General features: G+C 37.0%; 1 protein-coding gene and 1 long non-coding RNA gene across 3 annotated transcripts in view; one reads left to right on the top strand and one right to left on the bottom strand.

Annotated features, from left to right (window-relative positions):
* OTOG (otogelin) overlaps positions 1 to 16,447 on the top strand; it is a 110,518-nt gene that overhangs the window by 17,118 nt on the left and 76,953 nt on the right. The window contains exons 11-18 of the mRNA XM_065839410.2: positions 672 to 781; positions 1,613 to 1,738; positions 3,058 to 3,166; positions 4,029 to 4,075; positions 4,911 to 5,056; positions 12,289 to 12,421; positions 13,405 to 13,582; positions 15,393 to 15,517. Of these exons, the coding sequence (XP_065695482.1) occupies positions 672 to 781; positions 1,613 to 1,738; positions 3,058 to 3,166; positions 4,029 to 4,075; positions 4,911 to 5,056; positions 12,289 to 12,421; positions 13,405 to 13,582; positions 15,393 to 15,517 (974 nt within the window). The remainder of the gene's footprint in view (positions 1 to 671; positions 782 to 1,612; positions 1,739 to 3,057; positions 3,167 to 4,028; positions 4,076 to 4,910; positions 5,057 to 12,288; positions 12,422 to 13,404; positions 13,583 to 15,392; positions 15,518 to 16,447) is intronic.
* LOC139828086 (uncharacterized) overlaps positions 4,052 to 16,447 on the bottom strand; it is a 40,104-nt gene continuing 27,708 nt past the window's right edge. For both annotated transcript variants that reach the window (XR_011739294.1, XR_011739295.1), the window contains 3 exons: positions 14,907 to 15,005; positions 13,402 to 13,552; positions 4,052 to 7,839 (listed from right to left, as the gene is read on the bottom strand). This is a non-coding gene — a long non-coding RNA (uncharacterized lncRNA). The remainder of the gene's footprint in view (positions 7,840 to 13,401; positions 13,553 to 14,906; positions 15,006 to 16,447) is intronic.

Genomic DNA, 16,447 nt, shown 5'->3' on the forward strand with positions numbered 1-16,447 from the left:
GTTTTTTGCTTGTTTGTGGCTTTTTGTTTGTGTTTGTTTGTTTTAGTAAAAGGATGACCAAAATCAGGCCCAGGTACTTCTATAATTTGTTAATGTGCCTTCCCTTGAATATGGCATGTATTTTGTTTCTGAGCGTGCAACGTCATTTGTATTAATAGCCCTAGTGAAAAGTAATAGTGAACGGATGAGTTTGGCATCTGCAAGCCATATGTTAATCCAATGAAATGAGGAATTTGTTTGCTGTTTTAATTTATGCTGTCATTTCACAACCTACTTTAATCCTTGTCCAAGCAGTTTTGACTAGTTAAATTACCAGGCAGTATAGGAGAAGGTAATTTCAATTTCTTATACCATGGAGACTCACTGGTAGAAATATTTTTTCTTGTTATTTTTCTGAAGGATGTTATTCCTTTTCTAAAAACCAAGACCTTTATTCAAGTCTGTTTATACTGCTGTATCCCTGGCTTTCATGCATTTGTTCAGGAATTCGGTGTTGTCTCAAATACAGAATGTCTGATCCATTGAAGACATTTAACCTAGCCAACCAACACAGTACTTTAGAACATTATTGAAGTAGATTCAGATGTTGTGGTAGTATGCAGTGCATTTGTGAGGTGTTTTTTGCATGTTTGAATGTAGTTAGAAAATATGTCAATTTTTATTTGTGTAAGGTCAGCAGTTGATAATGCAACTTGGTGTCGAGCCTTAACTGAATATGCTCGAGCATGTGCCCAAGCAGGAAAGCCGCTTCATGGATGGCGAATGCGCTTTCAGCAGTGCGGTAAGCAGGTGCTTTTGTACTTGGAAATACTGCTTAGTAGTTGTATTTTGAAAAGAATGCTCTTCATACTTCCACTTCTTTGTCTTACCTCCTATTTGGAACTTGCATAGTTCTCAGTAAAAGTGTAACTGTGGACTCACCTCAAGGCTACATAAATGCAATGGAATTTTTTTTGCATGCGTAGCTTGTACTGAATGTATTTGAAGTACTAAGCTTATTAGAATATGTTTTAAGAACCTTTGTACTAAAACACCAGAGATTCTTTCAGATGATTAAGCGTTTTCTTTTTTTTCATAGAGCTATTCTTTCAAATATTGGCAAGTCTTTGTGGCTTTCTGATCTAGAAAATATATGTCATGAGCGTTTAAAAATAAATTTGAGTTACACTTGCATAAATCTTAATCTTAGAAGTCACAGAAAGTAAGTTTGAAAGGGATCATGTAACTGGCTTGCCTGTCTGGAGCACAGGACCAAAACTGCTTTGTTGTTCATGATGGATTTTGCCTGTGTTTTCAAAAATGTTTGTTAATAGATATTCTACCACTTCTTACACTGATCTGAATATCTAAATACCTTTGCTGTGAGAAGGTTTCCCTGAGTCTCCCTTGGTGTATTTTAAGATTATTCCTTCTCAATGAACCTCTAATGGACAGAATATGAATATATGTATATTTTCAGTGTTATGAAAGCCATTATTTAATTGTTCTAGACAACAGACACTCAATTGACTTACCAAAAGGTAACTACTTGAAAGAAATGTGTGCAATCTATTTAAGGCCTGAAGCATTAAACCAATACCTTTTCATTTTTCTGCCCGTTTCTGTTTTTCAGTGATTGCCTGTGTTGAACCCTTGACCTATAATGAATGCATCAACTGTTGCCCTGTTTCATGCCATCAACAGTCACAGTGCATTGGCAGTGAGCTTCCCTGCATTGATGGATGCTACTGTCCTGATGGTAAGCTTTGCTTCTCAAATGCTATTATTTGATTCCATACAACTTCCAGATTGTTCTCCCCTAAGTTTACGTATGTGGTCTGACTAGATTAAGGTGCTCGCAGGAACTCTTTATAACCACAGTGCCAGCAGTATGGATGAATGACCTTCTTTACCTCATTACTTACAAAAGTCCGTTCTTCCTTCTAGCAAGTGGGAACAGGTTTCAGTGCAGATCACTGTTCTAGCTCTAGAGCTTCACAGTTTGAGTAAAAAATGGGGTTTGCTGTGTTGAAAGGGCATCCAACCTCCTGATTCTAGTGGTTTTGCTCAGGTGTTTTTGGGGTTATTATATTTTGGTGGATTGTTTTGTTCATGGTGTCTGGGGGGTTGTGTGCAGTGGTGGGTTTTTTTGTTGTCGTGTGTGCGGTGGTGGGTTTGGTTTTGTTTTTTGTTTTTTGTTTTTTTATTATTTTTCCCTGAAGAACTCCTGCAAGATGAGATTCTTAGGAGAGCTCAAAAACACGATGTGACTAAAACTCATTCATGTGGCCAGAAATGGGTTTTGGTACTGAGATTCATACACTATTGTATGGTTCTGGCAAGTGAGATATTTACCAATGTAGCCTATAGCAGAACTTTAACCTTATTACCAAAGTATACTATGATGTTCAGTTTTCCCCTTGTTACTGGCTTCTCTTGGGTTCCTAATTTTAGCAAAAAGAGGACAGAGAAAGTTACGCCATGGATCTTCAAGTCCTGCCTCTTATAGTACCCTGGTGATTTAAAAACATAATTAGCTTTGGCATACGTTTTTATCTTTTATGGGCTAGTAAAGTCTTATAGCTTCTGGCTCTCTAATAATGGAATAATTTAAAAAGACAAAAGACCCACTGAAATTAAGGACCAAACAGTACCTTAAAACATAGAGGCAAAGATTTGTAAAGGTGTCAAAAAAGAAGCCAAAGGCACTCAAGCAGAGTGGTGCGGTGTGCAGGTGGTGGTTTTTTTTGTTGGTGGTTTTTATTGTTTGGGGTGTGTGTTTGTTTGTTTTTGTGTGTATGTGGTGGGATGGTTTCCTGCCCTTTTTCCCCGATATTAAATACTTGTTATTCATTCTATTGTTAGTGTATGTCAAGCAATTTAGGGACTTGGTCTATGTAATGTAATTGGTTTAGTATAATTCAGATTTGCTCTTGTTCTGCAAAAATGACTACCAGATAGTCCAGAGTTTTCTTATCATACATGACCTTTTGTGTTGTTCTTGTGTATATTTGTTAGTGCTTCATCAACCATTTGTAGAGATATTTCTCTTTTTTCTTGTTGTTTTATTTCTTCTAGGCTTAATTTATGAAAATGGGTTGTGTGTCAAGCCTATGGACTGTCCTTGTGACTACCATGGAAGTTTCCTTGAAATGGGTTCAGTGGTTTATGAGGAATGTAATAACTGGTTAGTAATTCTTCTTTTTTTTTTTTTTTTTTTTTCCTGTGGACTTAGTCCCTTCATGGTCATAAGAGAACGTCTTTAAGGACTATTTTAGTTAAAAATTGTATGGAGTTGGTAAGTCCTCACTGTTTTTACATACAAAAACTATTGTTCCATGTATTTTTCAAGGAAGGAAAAAATGAAATAAACTGTAGAGCTATTAATGAAGAAGAGCAAATGACAGATATTGCAGAGAATAATGTTTAGTACTCTTTTCACCTTGAACTATGCCTCAAACTAAAAGGAATCTAGGGTTTGAAATCTTAACAGGAGGATTACTTTGACTTTACTTTTTCTCCTGTTTGTGTTGTCTCACTTAGACACAAAGAATCTAATGTCATTGTGACATTAAGCTGCTGTTTGGGCAATTTCTGAGTTAATTTTATACATTGGGAAGAGAAGTTTGTAGATGCTGCCTTTTGTTGGATCAACTTAATTGAAGAAGACTGATGAGCTCACAGATGTGCAACTTTTTTTTACAACAGTTCCATTTTTTTAAGTCATAAGATTCAAATTGCTTGTGTTTATTCTTCTCAATTTTAATTGTTCTTAACTTTTATAGTTGTTATCAAGGAGCTAAAAAAGGAAAAAAAACAAGTGTTATTGAATGTATGGATGAAATTTTGCCTGATCATGTCCTCTTGAGAAGCTCTTGCCACAGTTTCCAGACATTCTAATGACTTTGGTAGCTCTGTTGCACCCTCTGTGAGACTTAAGACTCTTGGTGCTTATTTCATAGATAAGAAATCCAGGAGGAAAAACTGAGAGACAACCACATATACTTCACAAAAAAAAAAAGTATGAAACCTTTTTGTTTTTATTTCAGCACTTGCATAGGAGGAAAGTGGATTTGTACAAATCTTACATGTCCAGGTATGTGGAAGTCTTAAATACCTAACTTTTTTTAACAACTGAATTTTTACTTGGGGTAAAATATACCATTTGATCTTAATGTGATATTTCACTATATAATTAGTAATTTTATTTCTATCTACATATAAACAAATCTACACACACAGTAGTTAAAATATTAAAATGATCTGAATAGCAGGTATCTGTGTTTCAACTTATTGCAGTAATGTGTCTCCCTGTACATCACCGTAACATCTCTGGTAGTAGATGGTACTACCTGGTTATTCTTGTAGTTCAGCTAAAGTTTGTATTGCTGGCTAGTGATATAGTATCTAGGTATTGCACAAATATCAGTTAATCCTTTTCATAACATGCCTGCGGAATGAGGGATGTTATTCTCACTTCATAGCTAGGCAGCTAAACTACAGAGATGAAGGTCAAAAGGATTTTGCATGTTAAAGGTACCATGGCCTCATGCTGCTTACAGCTGCCAGTAGATTCAAGCACTAATCTCAGAGTTACCAGTTAACTGTTGGAGTGTTTAATGTTTCTGCAATTTGGTTTTTAGATTCACAAATCAAATGCAACACCCAGAATGCAAGGATCACACATATTATTGCTTCCTTTTGGGGGAAAGCTGTTTAGTTATCCCAGCCTGGCATCAAGTAGGAACTCCGTAACAAAAACAAGGATACGGTTCAGTTCCTAACAGTTTTCATAGTACTTGGCTGTAATAGGAATACAATTTTATAAATTATACCATGTATCAGAGCATATGAACTCTACAGCAGTAATAACTGGTGAGAGTATACTGTCTTTTCTACATATTTAATTACATGATTTTTATGTTTGTCAGCTGAATGCTCAGTTTCAGGAGACATTCACTTCAAGACCTTTGATGGACGCAAGTACACTTTCCAAGCTACCTGCCAATATATTCTAGCAAAAAGCCGTACATCTGGAGCATTTACCATATCCTTGCAAAATGCTCCTTGTGGACAGGTAAGGCTTAGACCTTCACGTAATGTTTATATGCTGAAGGGTTTATTAATTGAGGGGAAAAGTATTTAAAAAATGAAAGCTACCTAGAAGTGAACATATTAAAATTAATCAGTAGCAACAGTTTTGTTTACTGATGAAATAGTTGAACAACAACAGTCCAGAGGAAGTCTGCAAAAATTCTCATGTTTACTTGGGATAAATAGGAAAGATTATGCTGTTGTTCTGATTCGGCATTCACTGAGGTCATTCAGTAGCATATGGTGGCTCATGCAGCAAACACTGAATGATGACTTGATTTAATGAGTCTTCTGTGTACATATTAGTGGATTCGCAGCCAGCACAAAATAAGTTTCTTGCTAATTACTGCTTGAAGAATGACTTTTTTGTTCTTTGAATATAGATTCCTCTTTCAGCTTTGTTCTTATAACTTGAAATTTGGTTTTACTTACATCAATATGTAAAACTTTGTATAGCTTTTGGGACAGTTCTCTGTGACTTGGGTGTATGCATGCATCTGTGTTACTGTTGTTTAGTTGATATCCTGTACAGTTGATTTCAGCCAACATGTATGTACATATATACCTGACACACTCAGTGCTCCTACTTCATATTCGAAAGTTTCTGATACTGTACACCAAAGTCACTAAATAATTAATCTGCTTTATGTCCAAAACCCATTCTCTTTCCTTTGTGTATGTGGATTTCTGAGCATGTATTATAACACTGAGGTGCGGACCGCTGGTAAGATTTTCACTACGCCATTTCATTTTTATTTGTCGTGATAGCTCTTGTAATTTTGAGGAAGTTAAAGCAAGTTAGAATGGATCTTAAACATACATAGGAGGTGTGAGAAGTGTAGTTGACTGGGTTGAGCTGCTTTTTGGAGTGAGACATATGCATGTAAGGGCAGAATTTGGCCTGCGTTTGTATTAGGACCATAATGGTACTGTGGATGGCTACTTACTAAGCTTCTGGACTTGCTGTAGGAGCAAGATGTTGCACTTGGTATCCTGGCCAGATTTATGTTCAGCCTCCCATGGTCTTGTGCAATGGTTTTTACCTAGGAGCAACTGTATGGATATTTGAAGTGTATATACACTTAAATATGACTCTCTTTATTGTATTTCTAAATCGTCTACTATATGTTAGGCCCAAACGTTAGCTCTTAGCACGTTAAGCTATGATATAGTTGCAGTTATGTGCTTCACATAGAATCAGATTTAGCAGCATTACTTTTTACTTCTGTGGAGGTAACTACTTAGACTCCATTATAGTAGTGTTGCTGTTTAGCCGTGGTCCGATGGCTGAACAGTAGACAGCTGCTCTCACCTTTCCTTCCTTCAATGGGAAGGAAAGGAAAAGGAGGAAAGACTCGTGGGTTGAAATGGAAACAGCTTTAATAGAACAATAATAAGAGTGATACAGAGCAGTCCTTAGCTACTGAAAAGCATGCTGCCAGCAATGAATGCCAGAGGGTGGACACTGTGAGGACAGTGAGTCCTGCAAAACACAGGGATCATAGTAGTGCAGGGAAACCAGGGGAGCAGAACCCCTCATGGATGGCAGCCATCGAAGAAGAATGGCTGTCCCCAGCAACCTCCTGCTTATATATGGAGCATGACATCTATGGTATGGAATGCTTCATTCAACCTGAATGTAATGTAGGTACTGTCCCATCTGTGCCCACCTCCTCCAAATTTGCACCTGCAACTGGATGTCTGAAGAAGCCTGTGGTGTCTGTGACAACAGCCAAGATATTAATGAGTTGGTAAATTCTCTTCATACCAAATCCGAAACACTGGAAAGCTAAAGGAAGAAAACACTAACTCTCTCCAGAGCACTGGCTTGTTATTATCAAACTAAATCTGAAACAAAAGACTGTACTAACTACTAAGAAGAAAAGATTCTAACTGCGTGGAAAATTAGGTTGATGTTTTTTTTTTTAGAGTAATGATTACATTCATCCTTCTCTGCAGCTTATATTGTTCATGCATTTGAGATTTCCTTGGGAAGAAAAGTGGTTGTATAAGTTGTCACGCCACACTTTCTAAATACATATTTCAGTAAAGTCTTTTTGTCCTTGTGCACTGAAACCTAATTCTCTGTGTAATGCAGAAGACCTTTAAGCAGAAGGAAGTAATATTAAAGTGGCATTGACAAGCTTAGTATAACGGAAATTATTTGCAATCCAGGTAAGAGATGGGAGACTGAGAGCATGGAGTCCCCCTCTCATCTCAGTGATAAAAGTTGAGAGGTGAGAAAAATAGCTTAGCTGAATAGAGACCAAATACATTTTCCAGATAGATGGTCTGCATTAAAATGTCCCATTATTTCTTCTGTGGTTCCTAGAAGAAGTGTGTCAGGGCATCAGGTGAGATATGTAAAAGGGTGTAGAAGTTACTAGTGTTGAAAAAGTGAATTCCTGTGTTGTGAATATGTCTGCTTTATTACACTCTAATAGCCTCTAGCTCCTTGAGGTAAAAGAGTTATGGTGGGGGCTGTGAAATGGTAACTCAGTGAAGGCATGAACATTAAAAAAAAACTTCTGGGCTTTAACCTTGTGTGCATTATCCTACATGTTAGGAGGAATTTAGTCATCTTGCTGATACTTTGTGTTGATAGGAAGATTGAGACTGTTTCAAGATGCAATATATCTAATCGTTGCTACAATTCCCCATGTCAAGTGCATGTTTGACTTAGCTTATTCTGATTTTAATGAGTTTAGCTGACTCCATTCTGTGCTAACCTCGGGATCCCGGGGAGCCAATTGTCAGTATCACCATCTAGAAGAAAAAAAATAATAGCTGTGAAACAAAACATGCACATAGGCATTCAACACAGGCATAAGTCTGGTAAGTCAGAATAATTTTCTCAGAACTTTGAGTCCAAGAAGTTTGAGAAAAGTGGTTGTATATTGAAGCTGTGTCTTGTAGTATATGGTTGAAGATAAGCAAAAAGGATCACCAAAGAAACACTCTAGGCACCATTTTTATCAAATGAAAGTTGAGGCATGATTGACTCCTTTCAGAAGCCCCCAGCGAGTTACCTTTCAGCCTGACCTGTTGAAAAGCCCATCAATGGCCAGTAGAGGTCTGGAGCGAATGTCTGCCTATGGTAACATGCAGGGTATGTGTTGTGGGTCTCACTCCTTTTTGCGTTACAGAACACTTACCTCTGTGCAAAACAGACAGAAATGTTCCTTTTGGTTTAGTTGTTGTGATGATACTTTTGCTGGGGAAAGTGATCATCAGTTGGCTTCCTGCAGCACTTGTGGGACTGCAAAGAGCCTGCAGTAATTCTTGCATCTTCTTCACCTTGACTTAGGGACTTTGCTTAATATGTCTTTGTGTCCAAAAAAACCCCAGATTCTCTTGGCTTTTACAACATGTTGGGATCCATATTTCACCTAATTTCAGACAAAGCTAGCCTGATCAGTCCCTAATAGGTATATAGACTTTTACAGATGTTTGAGTGAAACATTTTGGACATTAACAGGCAGGTGGGTGATGAGAGGCTTATGTGGTATATTCCAGGGCTACGTGCTGCTAATTTAATTATCAAAGTACAAGTGGTGGGAGGGTAGTGAGAACAGTTTGTACAGTGTAATGCAAGAATGTGGGGCTTCTGTGCAGCTATTCAAGTGTCTATCAACTAGTTGGTACCACTTGGCATAAGAGCTGCTTTACAGTTCCCTGGACACCATCCATTATTTTTTTCCCGTTTATAAAAAATACTGAATTGAAATGGGAAGCTGAAAGATTTGTAGAGCAGAATCTCATATTTCTTGATGGTTTGAGTTTTTATATTTAAAAAAAAAAAAACCAAAAAACAAAACAAAAAAAAACCTCACCAACCCACACCACAAGTTATCATTCCCATCTCATTCAAGTAGATTAATAAATGTAGAAAGAAAATACCTGGGGAGATTTTAGCTCTCAGAATCACAAAGAATCCAGTCATGTAGAGCCTTAGAGCTGGTGACATAAACAGTCATCAGACAACAAGTTATCTCAAAATGATGTGAAATTTTGTTTAAGCACTTTTTTGGAAGGAGAATCAGTCAAGTGATCAGCACAGCTTAACCTTATCTGAGTTTCAGGTGACAACCTCACTGGCTTTGTATGATGAGAAGATCTTCTGAATATAGAAATTTTTTTAAAGTGTCTAGTGAAAGAAATGGCCATTCCTGGGAAAACACCTGCTGAAAGTTGGCAGGGGCATTGCTGTGAAAGAAACAGTTCACTGGAACAGAGAATAATTGTCAGGCAGGATTTCTCGTTTAGTTTCACCATGAAAGAATAATAAAGCTTTTGTCACTATTGTGTAGTTAGGTATATATTATGAAGGTTTATTCTCTTGGCTGTGGTCTGCTATCCATACCAGCTGGTATTATTTTTTTTCAGCTTCTTAAAAGGTTGAAAAAATTGTCAATTTATAGCTGAATGATAAGCACATAAACCTAATTTTTTAGTGAAGAGGCAAGACAACAAGATAAGCTAGTGAGTATGACTTTGCAATCCTGATGTCTGTCATCACTGTCAGGCCAGGAGAGCTGGTTGAGCTGATGAAATATCTCCAGTTGTTTTTATGACTTTTAAGTTTCATTTTATCATTTCAACTGTTGGTGAAAGATCGCTGCTGCACTATTATATTTAGAGATGAGAAAATTCAGAAGGTAGTCTTTAATCTTGACACACCACTGTGTGTACTTGTGTGTCCATGGTAAAGGACTGCTAGATGATCTGCTCTGTGCCAGTTCAATATCTGTCAAATCCACGTGGTAGTGTTCAGAGATCCTTGCAGCTAGAGTAATTGTTTCAATGAGTAGGTCAACATTTACCTTGTATAAGCAAGTCTCAATGAAAGCTGGGGAGAGCTGGATAAAAGTGTAGATTTTTGAACTGGGCATCCTAATCTGTTTGCATTGTGAATGGTGCCATTTGCAGTATAATTTTGCTGTTAGTATAACTTACCCAAGGTATGGATATTTTAAATAAATCTTGCTCAGTGTCTCTGTCAGCACTGAAGATGCTTAACATTTTATCATTCCATTGTCAGTTATGTGTTCACTGTAGGCGGTGGGACTGGACAGTGCACCCTTGCACTTCTGCTGGATGCTTCTGCACTGCAGCTTAGGGCCAGATCCACTCAATGAGAAACTGGCAGCAGTGAGGCTTAGGCTGCTCCTTGATCAAGTGATTTCAGACACCTCTGTGTATGTGTTGGTTTGTAAGACATTGAGACATTGAAGATGCATAATCAAGGTGACAGTAAAATGGATGAATAATGTGCCAAAAGTGACTGGACCCAATTTTTTGTCATTTTTCTTGAATACCTTTCAAATCATTGCAAAGTCTTGCAGTGATGGAGGCTGAGCAAAAGAAACAGCAAGTTGCATGTTCCCCCCTTTCCTCTGTAGATGGAAGGGGATAGATAATCTCTTAACTTTATTTAGCCACACTAAGCCAATGTAAATAAGCTGATGCCTCAGAAGCTGTAGTAAAGATGTTTGAGTATAGAAGGAGTAATTAATTCCTTCCTGGAGTAAAGAGACAGTAGAATGTCTTTCAGCATGTACCAAAGTGAATTACAGGATGATGACGTGGTAGATTTCAAGTCAACTCTTGATTCATCTCTGTGCCTGATTCTCTTTTTTCTTTTAAAAAGTCCCAGTGATAAAATTGGTTCTGTTAAGAAAAATCTGGTAATCTTCTGTGATTAGTGAACATTCTTTCCCTATGGACATCAAAAGCCAAAGTACCTGTAGTTATTCTGAAAGTGTTAGTCATCTATCTGGCTAGTTGCCATGTTATTTAGTACAGGTGTATGTGTTACTGTGATACGTTGAAAACATTCAGTAGGTCTCAGAATTGCGCTGCATTCCACCCATGTGGTGTGGTGTCTACTTGAGGATCACTACAGTAGCATAAAACATGCAGGAATATTAAATAGTTTGGAACTTCATTGAGGTACCAGCCAGTTTCATGACTTGCTTTAAGAGTTCTTTTAGGCTGTCTCAAAAGCTTTTCTGTCCGGGTGTTTCTTCATGCTAAAGTTTTTTAAATGTGGACCATATGGGCTTTGTGGGCTTTCGTGTCTTGTGTGGGAGTCATCCACCTCTAAAAATCATTGAAAGAAATGGCTGAAGGTTTAAAAACAATTCTTTATGTTAGCATAGGCCATAATGAGTTCCTTAGAAAATTGAAAATAATGTACCAGAAACAGGAATGGAAAAGAAAACCAACAACCTAACTAACATAGAACAACTGTGCTGTAATTGACTTTGTTTTGATGAAAGCAGTTAACTTGAATTCAATGCTTGATAGTTAATGTTGTGAAATTTTCTTGTGTGGGCAATGTAGCTTCTTTATATTGTGAAACTTTAGGACCTGAGCCTCAAGACACTGTTTCTAAGGATTATTTTTGGTAATGTTGACAAGTGCCACTGAACAGACTGAGTGTAGGTAAGGTAGATGAGGTTGATCTAGAGTTTTTTGGAGTATGTTTCATCAAGACTGAAACACAATATTCCATTTCATGTTTTTTCTATATGATGTTTTGACTTAATTAAAGAACTAAAATGGAAATAGGAATAAGCCATGGTAGCAACAATAAGCATGTTGGGCTGGTTGGATGTTGTATGCTGGTTTGATGTTGTATGCTGACATGATGCTGCCTTTCTTTTATCAATATTCATCCAGGGAGCTTATGAACGTACTCCACAACTCCTCTCAGAAATAATGAACTTAAATGCTGTTTGAAATTATGATTCACAAGATGCTTCTGCCTTTTGTTGTTGTTTGCCTTTAAAATAATTTTGTATCTTAAATATGCTTTAAAAGAACCTGAGTGTATCAGAACACTTGAAAGTACAAATTTGTATTTCTGTGCACTGCTGTGCTTCGGTGGGCCTTTAATCCAAGAATGTAATGAATTGCAGGTGTCTTTGTACTAACTTATGTAAGAATTGTTTACATTTATTTTTCCAAATTCCACTTTGAGCTGTATTTGCATAAGAGGTTAGAGTTATATTTAAACATACATGTGAAATCATTCAAAATACTAAGTGCTCTTACTTAACCATAAAGTGTTATGTTTTACAAATGCACTCCGTGAAAAAGCAAGATACAACTCAAAATTTCTAGTTCCCCACTAATTTTAGCTTTACTTAGACTCCTAACATTCATCCTACTTAAATGTCTTTTTTAAAATTTGTTTTGCTCTACTTGTAGAACCAGGATGGATCATGTATCCAATCAGTCAGCCTTATTCTTAAGCAGGACCCCAAGAGGCAAGTGACTCTGACTCATTCAGGAGATGTTTTGGTATATGACCAGTACAAAATTAACCTGCCTTATGCAGATGGTAAGGAATAATATAACATCATGTAACTCCTAGTTTTTTAATGGCATGTATGTTTGTTATGATAATGTCAGTATTGCTAACATACTGAAGTTAAGTGGTATATTGTTAATACCAACACTGTTAATTTCTTATTGAAATGTTTCACAGATTAACTGCTGATGTACTTTCTACACTGATGGTAGGAGTTATACAGTAGCTGTATTAGAGTAGTGTCTCTCATGTTAAGATTATGTTCTGTCTCTAACTAAAGTTCGAATGCCATCCTTCACATATTCAAGGTTGGTTAGTTCTTTTCTGAAGGGAAATTATTTTCTCTGATTCTTGACTGAATGATTTATTTTTTCCCTTTTTTGTAAGCAACTCGAGTAAATTTAAGTGGAAGGAGCACTCCTACCCCTTACAGATAAGTTACAGATTTTCAGACAAAATTTTTTTTTTTTCTTTTTCCTCTGAGTTTTTAAATCTCTACCTCTGGAAGATATTGTCAAGTATTCTACATATACATATGTGACTGTGTTCTGAGAGATTCAATGTTGACTTCAGTGAGAGCTTTATGTGTGAATCATTAGCACATTTGATGTCTGTGTGGCTTTGGCTCTGCGAATTTCCCAGAAAAAGGCTTTAATACAGGCAACACAATGCTGGTGATAGGCTTAGGTTGTCTAAAATAAATGGTCTGCAATGCTTCTATCTTTCAATTGATTTGCTTTTAGTTAACCTTTATGAATATTCCAGTGAACTTTGGATGCATATTTAGAAAGTGTGGTGACTGTCATAAGTTTCTTGTTTTCTTCTTTAAAGTCTGAATCAGTGTAACATTTAGTGAGAAATCAAAATTAGGTGGAAATAGGGCATTAGTAGGAAAAAAAATGTAATTTTCATTTAAATCACATAAAACTAAGACAGTGAAATGATAAGAGACACAATGCAAATTACAAGCAGGTTTCCTTTGCCTTTCAACAATCTCTGTTTTTACTCACCAGAGTTATTTGAAATACGGAAACTCTCCTCTGTATTTCTTCAAGTAAAGACACACATTGGATTACAGATACTGTATGACAGAGAAGGACTGAGGCTTTATCTTCAAGCTGATGGACGGTGGAAAGATGACACTGTGGGCCTTTGTGGAACCTTCAATGGAAATACAGAGGATGATTTTTTGTACGAAAAGCTACAAGATTTCTATTTGCCAATATATAAGTATCTACAATTAGAATGGATTAAGCATGTACTGAATGGATAGATACCAAGAAAAATTTAATTTTAAGTTTTGCATTAGTGAGATAGCTAAAAGGTTTTAGTTTGCTAACAGAAAAGTCTGTAAGTTCAACCCCAGTATATCAATCCAGGTTTTGCTTAAAATATTTTAATATAAAAATACAATTAAATCTATGTGGCTCCTAAGTGCTAGTTTATCCAAAAAGTTTTGTCGAAAACATGAAATGGCCTATTTAAGGAACTTTCCACCTCCCTGCAAGCCTTCTTCTGTCTTTCCAGCTCCTGTTTTCTGCTGCAAGTTTTATCTGCTTTCCGACACAGCCTCTGTTGTTCAGTGTCTGCACACCAGCAACAGGAATTGGCTGTCAATTGGGCTTTGCTTTGTTGTGGTGCAGTGAAAGGTGGTCAGAGCTGCCTGAGCACCCCTGGCAAGACAGCTGTTTGTTCACCTTCCTTGCAGCATATTTTCTACAGATACTAAAGAAAATTGATTTCCGGAGGATCAAGGAGCCTAATGAAAGTGGGAGAAGGAGAACATGAATTTAAAGCATGACGGAATAGTTCTTTGACCAAAAAAAAGAAAGAGTAGGAGAACATCTTTCTCTAAACAGTTGAATTTTTGAAATCAAAACTAATAGAAAAATGGGAAATCTTTCCATATTGGATCCGATTTAGAACATATGCACACACAAAAGTATTCTCTTGGATTTTTGAACAATTTTTATCTTAAAGATTAAAAAGTATCAGAATATTGTTTATAATGAGACTAGGAAATATATAGACAGGATCTCAATGGAGAGATATTACTTACATAAAACTGCTTAAAACATTTATCTGTTTGAAGCAAGTAAGTTTTGTACTGTGTTTTTTGATGACAGTCTTTGGAGTTGTCCTCAAATAAGGGAGAAATTGTTCAATAGTTGATATTTGTGAAAAAGGCCCTTAACTACAGGAACTTACACATTGTGCTGAGTTGTGACACCAACCATAATGTGCAAGCATCTTGATATGTACACAAAACACCTGATCCACTTGAGGTTTGTGAGACTTGCCATGGACTGTGGTGTCTTTTGCAATGCTTCCACCCCCGACCTGCTGTCTCAGAATTAATACTACTGGATGTATGCCTAATGCAATCTTTTCCATAGACTGTAACATCCCCTATTTAAATGCATGGTTTCAATCACTCTCCCTATACAGTATTAATGTGCCTTGGTTATTTTCATCAAAGTCTTTATGTTTCAGCTTCTGCTGTCCCTCTGCTTACCTGGATATCTATCCAATTGCTTTTGCAGTTATATCTCTGGCCTCTTGGATTTCTGTTCCTTCCTCTTTCTTGCAGGGACTAGAGAGCCTGGGCAGCCAGCTACGCAGGAACAGACAGAAAATTATAGGTAGAGGAGAGATAAAGATGGATCAGATATCACTGAGGAGACAGAAGTATGAATAAGAGTACAGACTTTCAGGACAGTGATGCTCCCTCCTCGTCTGTTGTGAAAATGGAACTTGGTCTGTTTTGATCTGTCTTTCCTTACAGAATATCTAATGGCTCTAGAGCCAATCTTCTCTTTCTTTTCTGGGCCTTTGCCTGGAAAGAAAGGGAAGAGTCTTGAAACTTAAGCTGACAGTGCTCTATGGGAGAATGCCTGAGAATATGGAGTAGTGGAAGGGGAGCTCAGAAAGGGGGTGGCAGAACTGAGACCATTCTGTAAATTAACTGTATCTTTTGTGTCTGACTTCTGTTTTGTAAAAGATCTCCAGTTGGAGTAACTGAAAGCACTCCAGAGCTGTTTGGAAACACATGGAGAACTTCATCGGCATGTGTTCTTGTGCATGATAGTTCACAAATGGATCCGTGTGATATTCATCTGCAGGCAGGTGGGCAGTGAAGGTTGATTATTATTGACAAATTGACAAATTTTGACTTGTTCCATCTGTGCTAACTTTCCTAGCTGGATCAGTAATAACCAGTCCTACCCACTGAAAAAATTAATACTTATAGAGAGCATTTGTTGAGTTCAACACCCTAACAAATCATGTAGTGTATTATTTAAGTATTTTCTGATACTTGTGGAGGCACTTGGAATGCCCCCTTTTTATTTCTGGTATGCAGTTACAATGTGTAAAGCTAGACGCGCATTAAAGGTTGGTGGTATGTCTCGCATTGGTGATACTGCTAGTTAAGATGGAGACTCAAAAGTATTGTAGTATTCATTTTTGAAAATACTGAAAGAATGAAACATTTTATTATAGTTGTCTGATAAGGAGAATGAGTAGGAGAAACATACTTAGCACTCCAGCTTTTAGATTCAGCTGGAAGGGTACAGCTGGGGAATGATGCTAGTGGCTGATGCCATGGGGACCACAGATGGTCACTGAGACCTTTAATCACAATGAACTTTGTAGATCATCAATTATATCAATTTCACAGTTCCTACCACTTCTTGTCTTGGATTCTACACTTTTAGGCGAGATACAGAAGTAAAATATTGATTAAGGTTTTGCCTGTAATTTCAGCAGTGCTAGGAAATCATCACATCTCCTGCTACATCATCATCCTGTCTTCTGATTATTTATGCAATATGCAGCACTAAGAAGCTGCATTTTTGGCAATGGGTTTGGACATGAATGTAGAAAAAAAGAGACCTGCACAGGAAGCCAGAAATTGTGGAAAAGGAAATTTGAAGTCCTAGTTTATGCATCTCTCTTGTTTTTTTGTGGGAAATAGAATTTTATCTTTTTCTGAGTATGCTAATATAACATATTATTTCTTTTGACTACTACTCCACAATTATTTAATATATTCAG

Source organism: Patagioenas fasciata, chromosome 5, assembly GCF_037038585.1.
Source record: "Patagioenas fasciata isolate bPatFas1 chromosome 5, bPatFas1.hap1, whole genome shotgun sequence".
Taxonomy (NCBI): domain Eukaryota; kingdom Metazoa; phylum Chordata; class Aves; order Columbiformes; family Columbidae; genus Patagioenas; species Patagioenas fasciata.